The 12,758-nt window shown below is 37.4% G+C and overlaps 1 protein-coding gene across 1 annotated transcript in view; it reads right to left on the minus strand.

The window, feature by feature from the left end:
* The window catches only part of Scn7a (sodium voltage-gated channel alpha subunit 7), an 89,114-nt gene that overhangs the window by 47,946 nt on the left and 28,410 nt on the right, over positions 1–12,758 (minus strand). Inside the window, exons 3-7 of the mRNA XM_052182618.1 lie at positions 10,481–10,599; positions 10,151–10,240; positions 6,552–6,680; positions 5,271–5,362; positions 1,156–1,362 (exon numbers count right to left, since the gene is read on the minus strand). Of these exons, the coding sequence (XP_052038578.1) occupies positions 1,156–1,362; positions 5,271–5,362; positions 6,552–6,680; positions 10,151–10,240; positions 10,481–10,599 (637 nt within the window). The remainder of the gene's footprint in view (positions 1–1,155; positions 1,363–5,270; positions 5,363–6,551; positions 6,681–10,150; positions 10,241–10,480; positions 10,600–12,758) is intronic.

The raw sequence follows: 12,758 nt of genomic DNA on the forward strand, positions 1-12,758 counted from the left end.
CCTGTTCCATTGATCCGCCTGCCTGTCACTGTACCAATACCATGCAGTTTTTAACACTATTGCTCTGTAGTATTGCTTGAGGTCAGGGATACTGATTCCCCCTTTTGTTGTTGAGAATAGTTTTAGCTATCCTGGGCTTTTTGTTATTCCAGATGAATTTGAGAATTGCTCTTTCTAACTCTATGAAGAATTGAGTTGGGATTTTAATGGGTATTGCGTTGAATCTGTATATTGGTTTTGACAAAATGGCCATTTTAACTATATTAATCCTGCCGATCCATGAGCATGGGAGATTTTTCTAATTTTTGAGGTCTTCTTCCATTTCCTTCTTCAGAATCTTGAAGTTCTTGTCACACAGCTCTTTCACATGTTTGGTAAGAGTCACCCCAAGGTACTTTATACTGTTTAAGGCTATTGTGAAGGGTGTCAGCTCCCTAATTTGTTTCTCAGCCTGCTTATCCTTTGAGTATAGGAAGGCTACCGATTTGCTTGAGTTGATTTTATAACCTGCCACTTTGCTGAAGTTGTTTATCAGCTGTAGGAATTCTCTAGTGGAGTTTTTTTTTTGGGGGGGGGTCACTTAGGTAGACTATCATATCACCTGCAAATAATGATAGTTTGATTTCTTCCTTTCCAATTTGTATCCCTTTGACCTCCTTATGTTGTCTAAATGCCTGAGCTCGGACCTCAATTCACGAAATTTTTAGGCAAATGGTTTGATCTGGAAAATATCATCCTAAGTGAGGTAACCCAATCACAAAAGAATACACATGGAATGCAATCTCTGATCAGTGGATATTAATTAGCCCAGGAGCTCTGAATACCCAAGGCACAATTAGCATAACAAATGACTCCCATGAAGAAGTAAGGAGAGGGTCCTGATCCTGGAAAGGCTTGATCTAGCATTGGAGGGGAGTACCAGGACAGAGAAAAAGGAGAGAGGTGATTGGAGAATGGGTGGAAAAAAGAAGGTTTATGGGACATATGGGGAGGGGGGAACTGAGAAAGGGGAAATCATTTGGAATGCAAACAAAGAATATAGAAAATAAAAATATATAATTAAAAAAAAACAAAAAGCAAGATTTGTAATTTGCCCTAAAATGGAGTGTTGATTTCTTTAAAGGCTTCTCTGTAATCAGATCGTGTGACTCTCACCTGGAATATAGTACTGGCTTCCAGTTCTGTTGTGCAGTGTGTCATTTTCATTGTCTTGAGGCCACCGCAGACATTTGTGCTTCAGGTTGCCCATGAACAGACCCATTCCGAGTAGTGAAAACACAGTCAGAGAAAACAGAGCTAGGGCAATGGCACCAAAGAGTTTCTTCAAACAGTGGACCAGTGTCCCCACAATAGACTGCAGGCCTGGAAAGAAAGACATGTCTTTTTAGCTATAGAAGAAAAGTATTTTCAACAAAGCTGCATCAGAAATACCTCTCCTGTGGCAAATGCCTGTCCGTTTGAAGCCAATAAATCTGTCTTTCATTCTAAGTTCTACTGCCAGGGTCTGGCAAGCACTAAGAGCCAAGGTCACAGCTAGAGGGTTCTGTGCCATTGCTAATTATGAGATACTTAATGCTGCTTAATGAGATAATTCAGAAATATTATTTTAGGTGGGTGTCAGTTTGAACTGCTAGCTTGTCAATACCCAGGCTGTTAAAATAGTAAAGAAAAGCAAATCAATACTGATTTAAAATACTGTGTTTGTTCAGTCTCCCATCCCCCACTTTCCCCAGTTCTCCCTATACCTGATCCCCACCTTACTCCTGATCCCCACCTTACTCCTGATCCCCTCACCATTCCCTCTCACTGGGTGGGTGGGGCATCTCTAGGACATGCGGGTCCCCCAACAACTAGAGCAGGAGCTGTCTCAAATTCTGTTGCTTGTCTGTGGATCCTGTTTGACTAACTGGGCTGCCTTGCCTTGCCTCAGAGAGACAGACAGACAGACAGACAGACAGACAGACAGACAGAGAGAAAGAGAGAGAGAGAGAGAGAGAGAGAGAGAGAGAGAGAGAATGTTCATAAGCTAGCAGTGACTTCATGTGTCAGGGTGGGTTGGAACCCAGGGAGAGGGACTCTCCCATTTCAGAGTGGAAGGGGGATGTGGGGGATGGGCTGCATGAGGGTGTGGGACTGGGAGGTGAAGGGGGGCTGACATCATGATGTAAAATGAATAAGTATATAAATTAATGGAAAAAATACTGTGTCTGAGTTATCTAGCCAAAGTATCTTTCTGCTTTTAAAGGCTTCCGTCAGTTAAAAACTCAAAGTAACACATCTTGGGAAAGCATATATTTGTAACTACTCTGATGTTTTTTTCAAGATCATCATGCAGAATATGGAATGCAGTTTTCTCTCATTCATTTATGAACCTCATCATCAGATGCAACAGAACCTCTTTAGTCTTCCTTCAAACTCTGGCTTTGTTTGACGCATTGATAATAATTACCTATATGACTACTTAATATTTATACATCCTATCATAATTCATATTACTTTATCATCTTTAAAATGTATGGACATGTCTAATTTATCTAAATTTCATATTCTGCCTGACAGAATCTAGCATTCTCAACCCAACTGTGAAAAGCCTCAAAATCAAACTGGCACAATCTGGTACACATCTTGGGCTATTAAACACAGCTCCTGAAATTTTACATATGCAAAAGCCATCCCATGTCCTATTGAAGGCCAACCATCCATGCATATATAGGGGGCACCAATTGGATTCAAGGTTGTATTAATAACACAAGAAATGGTGGCATGGGAATGGAGTGGGGCTGAGGTAGTGGTGGATGGGTATGAGAGATAAATGATAAAAGCAAAACAAAATCTGAAGACTAAAAGCAGCTTTAAAAGTGAATGAAGCCATCATTCCAGGTTATTTTTGTTCTTGTGTCTATCCATTATACTTCTCTCCCTGTCTTCCTCTATCAGTTCATACAGCCCATATTGCTAGCAGGTACCCTATTTTCGTTGGACAAGGAAGAGATACCCATAACACGCCTACTCCCAACTCTAGAGTCTTATTTTTCCTGATTTGACTAAAACTTTCTAATCTCTCTTAACAATTCCTCTGGCAAAGATGAAAATGCCGTCATTTTATGGTCTTATTGTTCTCATAGTACAAAGCTTTATTTAAAGGTGTTTTGTTTCCATCAGAACAAAACTATATAGTACTTCTCTGGCCTGGGTTGAGTTGCCTTGCCGAAATACTTTTGTTAAGCATATTCATTGACTTGTAATTCATAAATCTTAAAAAACATCCCTCCTTAATGTGTGCTGTAAATATTGACATGTTGGTTTTTGATTACATTACCGCTATAGTCTACTGATCTTGATGGCTCAGCTTCTATTTCCAGTTCATATTGTGGGCACATCTGTTTTTCACAGTGTTTTGACCAGAAAAATTACCTCTAGATCTCATTTTTGACACACTGTATCTAGACTTGTGTGTTGTCAGTGAAGTTGCTAGACTGTTTTCTTCTTTCCTTCCTTCCTTTCTTCTACCTTCCTCCCTCCCTCCATCCCTCCTTTCCTTTCTCTCTTCCTTTCTTCATATCTTTTGTTTGTAATGATATGTTGAATCCACCCTTGGGCATCCTTACCTAATAATTTCATAGTGATGTATGATTTACAACAGCCAAGTGAACTTGCTATACTCTTGATATATTTATTTATTTTTTTCATTTTCATTTTAAGGACTCATCAAAAGGTACAGGTCAGCAGAGCATCTGCCTGCACACTTGGAAATGGAAACTGTCTAGTCATCACTATCCTCCATTGACAGGACCACTGATCTCTATCTGTGAAAATATCCCTGACCAGAACATTTTGCAATACCCACTTAGTACATACTGAGAATTAAGGGGATTGTATTAGCTGAGATCAGGCTAAACCTTACTCTGTCTCAGATTATGTAAAACAGTGATTTCTCAAGAGACACCTTAGCCAAGAAAGACTCCATGTCATAAGCAGTTTTGTACTACATTTTGAGGGTGGAGATAATTGTGGTCCTAATAGGATCTGTAAACAATGCCATCTGCCTGGCACTCACAGAATAAAAGATGACTTATCCTTGGCAGCATAAAGTATGTCACCCTATGAATTTACCTGGGTCAATTGAGACTGTAAGACATGTATATGAGCATATTAAAATCATATCAGGATAGCCAGACCCAAGACTCTACAGAACGTGCTAGACTGAGGGAAGGGTGTAATTCTATCACTAGATCCTATAAAGCATTCAGCATCGCATTGCCATGGATACCTGGTGTTTGGTAAGGACGACAGAAAACTCCTGATAATCCCTGCTGCTTCAGCTAGGCTCAGTTCTTCCATTACTGACACAACACATGCTACTGGCATCTGCCTGGCTCTGGTCTCACTATCTGGCTCCAAACCTGAAATTTCCAGTCTGACTCAGTTTCTGCCCTTTTCCCTCACAGCTAGATTCACTCTGTATCCTGACCCTTCCTATGGCCTCAATAGCATCTTCTTCCCTAAATCTGTCTTAGATTCGTAATGTTATCAATAAAGACTCTGTGTACATTTCTCTCATCTATTTCCAAAACTTCTTGAGCTCTGCTGTATCTTTTCTAACTTGTAGTTGTTCTGTAATTCACATAAAATATTTACATATATTTACTGTGTGCTACATGTTGTGTGATATGAGCATTAATATGAGCAATGAAGATTGGAATAAATCTATATTCACCTTGGCCAGATTAACAAGGTAGATGGGATTCTCTGGTAAACTTCTTGAATTGTAGCCTTTTGATTTGTGAAGTTATTGTACTTGACTCAAATGTGACACTGTGTAAGGTCACAAACTTGTTCATCTATGTTTCTGACACAGTATACTAATACTTATATTATATAATGTTCATTAATTTAAACTGGTTTCTTAGTGAAATGAGGGGAAACAGAAATAAAAGAAGCATACTAGAATCTGTCTCTGTTTTCAATGGAGTTTATAGAATAAAAATTCTTTTACAATTAGTAAGGATAACTGAAAATGAAGGCATGACTGATGTCTATCTATATTTTTGTATCACAAGCTGTGCCATCTAACAACATTTAAGTGTATTTTTCTTCACTTTCTTTGTTGACAAATAAATTAAAGGTTTAGATGATGTTTGCATAGCTTGAGAAGTAGAGATATTGTTCAATTTAATGTCTTTTTTCTAAGTAATAATAATACAATTCAAGTGGTTCCATGAACACACAAAAAACACAATGGAGAAAATGAATCCAATAGCATTTCTTACCGTGGTTCAAAGGAATAATCTTCAAAATTCTCAAGGTTCTTACAGTTTTGAGCATTAGAAGGGAGCTTAGAGGTGAAAACCTTGTGATAAGCCTGTGGGAGTAGATGAGAGTTAAAGTCAGTGAGTCAATGATCTTTGAAAGTTACTATGAAATTATATTTCTGAGCATGCCCCCTGCTCCTATGACTCCACTCTGGAAATAGTTTTATTATTGATTGACAGACAAATTTGCTCTGGGCAAGGTAGCTGAATATAGTAGTAGTTTACATTGAGTTTAAAAACTTTTACTGGATGCTGTGTTCCAGTTAAACAACAAACTATAATATATCCAAAAATGTTATCTCATTACAAAAATGACAATGAATATAAAATAATTTGCTAGCTGTTTTTTAATAAGAATGATTCCTCTTAAGTATTTAATCTCCTTGTGCTGCAGAACTTGATGTTGAACAGCAATGAGAGCAGGGCGTGTCCTGTGTAAGTAAATCTCTCTGGCCAGAATGCCAACATAGAAATAATACCAACTGTTTCCTAGCTGTGTGACAGGATTCGTGGTTAATATATTGTGCCACTATTACCTCACTTGTGGATAATCTTTCCTTATTTAAAGAAATTTTAAAATTTAATGGAACATTGTAATCAGACTTCGTAGATATATGCAGGCACACAATATATGCTCAAAGTTAGCCAGATTAGCTAAGTGTTAATGGCAGCAATAAGAAATCAACAAATAATAGTAATAGTAATGACAATAATTATAATTATACAGTCATTTCATTTTATTCTTAACCTATGGTAGACACTATTACTATTTATAAAATATGTTTAAGGAAAAGTAGTATCTCTTTTGAAACCATTTTAACAGAAATTTGACTCAACTGATCATTTCCATATTCATGAAAAATAATAGAATCAATGCAAGCACTGAAAAGTGAGATAAGAATTAGTATTATACATAATACTCCAGAAAAGTCTGTGAGTATTTAAACACTTCATTCAGATATGTAGCATATTTACTGGTCTCAAACCATGAACTACATAAAATGCTTAAATATTGAGCCTCAAGTCAGCTAGATACTTCCCCTAAACCTTAAGGTCATCCTGTACTCTGCAGCAAAAAGAAAAGCCACTTACAATGAATGATGCTAAGAGATTTTACTTTTCTGCAAGTCAGCACACCACCCATTCATTTGATTTATAATGATCACCAAGAGACAGTTGTCTGAAGGACACATGGTAACTGAAATCATTAATATGTTTACAACTTGAAATATTACTCACTCGAACAAAGTTACACTGAAATCAAGCCAGTTCCAAAGATCCCCAAGGAAGGAAAACGACCCTGCCCAGATACCTCTTGCAATGACTTTTACAAGTATTTCAAATGTGTAAATCCCAAGCAAAGTATTCCTGCAGAAAAAAATTACATAAATATTAACTGTCAAAGGTAGTGTATTGTCAACTCTGAAAATCTATGTCCCTTATTGTCATATGGAATATAAGTTATCTGGAAAGTAAAATTTGATCAGTTTGGTGAGATGGAAACAATCAATCAGACAATAATCAAATAGGCTGTTCCCACAGAAACTTAGCAAAGACCTGCTGAGAGTGCTTCAGTGATGTCTGTGTGGTAGCATTAGATACTGAATTCAATGAACTACTTCCATCAGTTCTGACTCAGAGGTTATATATAAGTTTTTATAGTACATAAGTAAGTTATATTAAATATACCCTAAATAGGGAAGTTATCATAACTAATTTGGAAGTATTTAAACCCCAACTGAATAAAATGTGTGAGAAGAGAGACACACAGATAGTTAAAAAGACAGACAGACAGACACACACACACCACCACTTCCACCACCACTACCACCACCAAGTATTTTTTATATTTTTAATTTTGATGAGTTGTGAGACCATGAAAGGTAGCTTGGTCCCCAGAGCCATTAGTTCTTCCATGTGTACTCTTTGGTTGGTGGTTCAGTCCCTGGGAGCTCTGGGGGGTCTGGCCAGTTGACACTGTTGCTCCCACTATGGGACTGCAAACCCCCTCAGCTCCTTCAGTCCCTTCTCCAGCTGCTTTATCAGGGACCCTGCTGTCAGTCCAATGGTTGGCTGTGAGCATCTGCCTCTGTATTTGCCAGGCTCTGGCAGAGCCTCTCAGGAGACAGTCATATCTGGTGCATGTCAGCAATCAGTTCCTGGGCATCCACAATAGCATCTAGGTATGGCGACTGTATATGGGATGGATCTCTAGGTGGGGCAGTCTTTAGATGGCCTTTCCTTCAGTCGCTGCTCCACACTTTTTCTCTATATTTCTTCCTGTGAGTATTTTGTTCCCCCTTCTAAGAAGCACTGAAGCATCCACACTTTGGTCTTCCTTCATCTTGGGCTTCATATGGTCTGTGAATTGTATTTTGGGTATTCTGAACTTTTGGGCAAATGTCCACTTATCAGTGAGTGCATACTGTGTGTGTTCTTTTGTGACTAAGTTACCTTACTCAGGATGATATTTTCTAGTTACATCCATTTGCCCTTGAATTTCATAAATTTGCTATTTTTAATAGCTGAGTAGTATTCCATTGTACAAATGTACCACATTTTCTGTATCCATTCCTCTGTTGAGGGACATCTGGATTCTTTCCAGCTTTTAACCATTATAAATATGGCTGTTATGAACACAGTGGAGCATGTGTCCTTATTACATTTCAGAGTATCTTCTGGGCATATGCCCAGGAGTGGTATAGCTGGGTCCTCAGGTAGTACTATGTCCAATTTTCTGAGGAGCCGCCTGACTGATTTCCAGAGTGATTGTACCAACTTGCAATCCTACCAGCAATGGATGAGTGTTCCTCTTTTGGACCCTGTCACAGTTACAGCTCCCACAATGCCCCCCCTCCACACAGGAGATGTGTGTGACTATCAGTCATATAGAAGCAGCACCAAGCCTTCCCACATGTAAATAAGGTTTCTCCAAGCTCTCAGTCCAAGCCAATGAGAAGTACCTGCTGTCAAACCCTGAATCATCCCCCAAACAGTATAGAACTCTTCTGTCATCTGAGAGCTTCTGTCATAAGAGCTGTAATAATTAGGGAGAGATTTGTTCTTCTGAAACACCACCAGCAGCTTGGCTGTAATCCTCCCTGGCTTGGTGGCTCACCAGTCCTGACTCAGCACAGGGCAACTTGGTTAACTAAGAAGGTTGCATGGTGGAAGACTGAGGTGGAACCAGATGGTGGATGCAACTTCCCCTACCTGCTCCCCCTCCTTCCCTCTGCCCAAACTCTCCCATCCAGCTGGGCCTCTGCCCCCCACAGTCCCACAGATATTAGCCCTCTATCAGATGTAGGAATTGTAAAGATCTTTCCCCAATCTGTTGGTTGCCTATTTGTCTTATTGACAGTGTCCTTTGCCTTATAGAAGCTTTGCAATTTTATAAGGTCCCATTTGTCAATTATTGATTTTAGAGCATAAACAATGGTATTCTGTTCAGGAATTTTTTTCCCTGTGCTCATGTGTTTTGAGGCTTTCCCCCACTTTCTCTTCTATTAGATTCAATGTATATGGTTTTATGTGGAGGTCCTTGATCCACTTGGACTTGTGCTTTGAACAGTGAGAAAATTATGGATCAATTTGCATCCTTCTACATGTTGACCCCCAGATGAACTAGTTGAAAATGCTGTCTTTTTTCCCCTGGATGGTTTTAGCTTTTCATAGGGATCTGCAGTGGGGAGCCATGGAGAAGGTCTTTGCCTATAGAGCCAGTGTCTAATCTCCGTCTACTCTCCTGTAGAAGGCCTTTCTGTGCTCCCAGCCAAGACCACCAAACCAAGCCCAAGCCAACCTCTGACAAGCAAAAACTACTAAGAACCAGACTTTTTATGCTTCCATGGACACTGAAAAGTATAAAACTGGCAATATATTAATGAATGGAAACCAATAAATAAAGTTTTGAATCAGAAAGGAAACAAGCATGAGGTGAAACCCCATGCATATGAATCCGTGATATATACATATAGCAAAATACCTAAATATTCTGATAAATATAATCAATTGATATAATTAAACCTTCAGTCTATATAGAACTGTAGACATTTAAAGTGGCAATATGAAGTCTTAATTCTAGGATTCAAGAGTCTGGGACAGGAGTCAAAGGCAAGTAAGTGATGTGCAGCAAGAATATGAATTAAATAAAATAACACTAACAGGAAGCAAGCAAGAAGAATGAAAGGGCAAAAAAATTAAAACCCCCAAATTTAGAAAATTCAGTCATAGTGTCCATATTACTATGCTCCACAAAATTAAGAGTATATACTGGATAGAAATTTTAAAGTGTGGTTTGTCTTCATATGTCTATAGTTTGTCTACACATTGGGACCTTGATCCCAATCATGGTGAGGCAAGAGTTTATGGAACCTTAGAAGTGGAGTCTACTTGAAGTTTCTTGTGGCTCCAGAGTGCTTGCCCACCTGTTTGCACAGGACTCACAAGTAGAGACAAGAAAAGCTGAGACGGGCTTATGGGCTTATGGTATCAAGATATGAATTGCTGCTTCTAAAAGAGCTTCTCCTGTTTCCACATGCCACAGTTTAACTAGGTGAGAGGACCTAATTGTCCCTGAAACTGAACAGCAGAGGCACAGTGCTCTTGAACCTTCAAAGCTGTGAATGAAACAAACCTCTTATCTTTATAATTGTTTTAAACATTTAAAATTTATTAATTTATATTAATATAATTTATATTATATTAATAATAATAAATATTATTACATTTTAATCTATAACATTTTGTAATTTAATGTAATACAATAAATGTTAAAAATATTAAAACTAAAATATAGTTATAGACTATATGATATATAGCAAAACTAAGCAACTTACTCTATTGCCAATATCCATTGCGGTAGATTGCTCATGCACATAAGTACGCTGTCAGTGAGAACGCTAATTAAAATCAGCAGGTGGAAAAGGGTAAGCTGTGGTCAAGGATAATGGATAAGAAACCATGTTGCAAAAGACCTATTTATATAATTGCATTTGTAGATACAAGTGACGAGATTATATTGTAAATATTGAAAATACATGTCATTCTAATTGAAAAATAAGGATTAACATTTATTAACTATTATTACAACAGGGGTTGAATAACAGAACTTCAAGACTTATTTTTAGCATGCTGAAGACACAGCCAACCACCCTTAGAAAGGATATGGATGCACCAAAACCTTGATAGCTGCTCTTCTGAGAGAGCTCAAAGGAGACAATGTGCAGAAGATAGAAACTGCGTTGAACCTGAAGATGACTCTGCTTCTGTTTAAGACCATGAAAGTCTGTAAGAAATCACAGTAGATAGAGTTAAGTAAGAGTGGAGGACTTACACAACACATTACCAATGCTCCCCAGTTTGAAAGTCAGTCATATTTTCATTGGCTTTGATATTTAATTGTTTTTGAAGCAAAGGGAGTAGTTTTTACTTATATTTAGACTTATCTGATAGCTCATGACTCATTTATTTATTTATTTATCTATTTATTTATTTATTGCTGGTTGTGTAATTAAGAAAGTCATTATGGTGCGATCACATTTTAAACTGATATAACAGAAACTCTTCAGGTGGTGTGTGGATTTGCACTTAAAGGTATCAGTGGGCTTTTATCTCATAACTTAATGAATGTGAAAATTTTAATTTTAAATTAAAATTAAAATGAATTTTAATATAAAATTAGATGAAGTGTTATGAAAGCAATAGTCAAAATGTTTTGAAATCTCACATAAATTGTTTATATTATTTATGAGGGGAGAAGAGTATAATTTATGTATTAATTCTATTTTTAAATAAATATATTAGAAATAAAACAATTAAAAGGTAAATCCTAAAAATTAATGTTTGTAAAAAAACTAACTTATTTAATATTATTGACATGAGCCTATCTAAAAGTAGTAATCTATATAATACAAACACAAGGATTTTGGATACTAAAGCATTAAATCTTGATCATTATAGTAAGAGACAGAAAAATCCTAAAACAGAAATTGCTCCACATATATGTAGGTGAAAGGGCTTATTTATACATATGTACATGTGGCCTTGTGTGCATTCATTCATATGTGGGCATAATTTTATATTTGTCCACATAAATTAACTTTATTATAATGTATATGATATATATTGTATGTGGTAATTGAAAGTGCAGATGTATATATATTCACTACATATGTCCTTTCAGAGAAAGTATTAATGTGGTGTGAGCACTAACATGTACTGTATGGTAATGTAACTTGAAGACAGTGTTTGCTCAGCCTTCAGCAAACTTGGGTTTGATCCAGTTAACACTGAAAAAAAATGTAAGTATTCTAAAAACTATGAGATAAAATGCCATGTTTTACAACACAGCAGTATATAATGAGATAATTGTAGTTATAAATAAAAATTATGTATTAATTTTTCCCTCTTTAAAAAGGATTAAGTCAAGGGCCTCACATGTGCTAGGCAAACTGTCTTCCACTCTTTATCCCGAGGCTCTCTAAATTCTTTTTCCTTGAAAATGGATTTCGTTAAGTTGTAAAGGCTGGCCTTGAACTCACAGTTTAACCACAGAGGACTTGAATCTGCAATATTTTAGTCATTTGAGAATTTCACACCTTGCCAGCATGCCTTGCTTAAAAATAATCATATATATATATATATATAGATATATAGATATAGATATAGATAGATAGATAGATAGATAGATAGATATAGATATAGATAGATAGATAGAGAGAGAGAGAGAGAGACTATATAGTCTACTTATAGTCTGATAATAATATAGGGGATATTACTTTTGCTCTTTATGTTGATGGATGCATATGGAGAAAGAAACTTTAAGAAGATGCAACCACTAACACTTCTCCACCCATGTCAGTTCTAACTCGAATCTGCTCTGGGTCTCTATTCTTAGGTAAGTTTAGTTTAACGTGTAACTGCTGTGAGGCTTTGTTCAGCTATTTACCTACCCTCCTAGCTCCACTGAAATAAAACAAAAAAGACACAAATAATACACCTGATTGCATGAGTTCTGCTTTCCATGGTAGCTTCCAAAACAGTGGCAAACTCCACGGGAAGTTCAACATATGTGTATGCCATTGTGAAGGGATGTGTGCTTTCAGGGTCTCTCCTGATTTCATATGTTTTCTTCATTTTATGATTATTTATCTCTATGCCATATGGAAGAGAGCAAGGCAAATACAACCCAGATATTTAAACGGTGTGACATTACTGAGAGCAGTACTGAGTGCCTGAGGTCACCCTGGCAGGCTTCAGAGCCCATGTGGTCACTCATGCAGGCTTCAGAGCTCATGAGGTCACCCTGGCAGGCTTCAGAGTTCATGAGGTCACCCTGGCAGGCTTCAGAGTTCATGAGGTCACCCTGGCAGGCTTCAGAGTTCATGAGGTCACCCATTGTAGGCTTCAGAGTTCATGAGGTCGCCCTGGTAAGTTTCAACCCAG

Source organism: Apodemus sylvaticus, chromosome 5 (genome assembly GCF_947179515.1).
Source record: "Apodemus sylvaticus chromosome 5, mApoSyl1.1, whole genome shotgun sequence".
NCBI lineage: Eukaryota > Metazoa > Chordata > Mammalia > Rodentia > Muridae > Apodemus > Apodemus sylvaticus.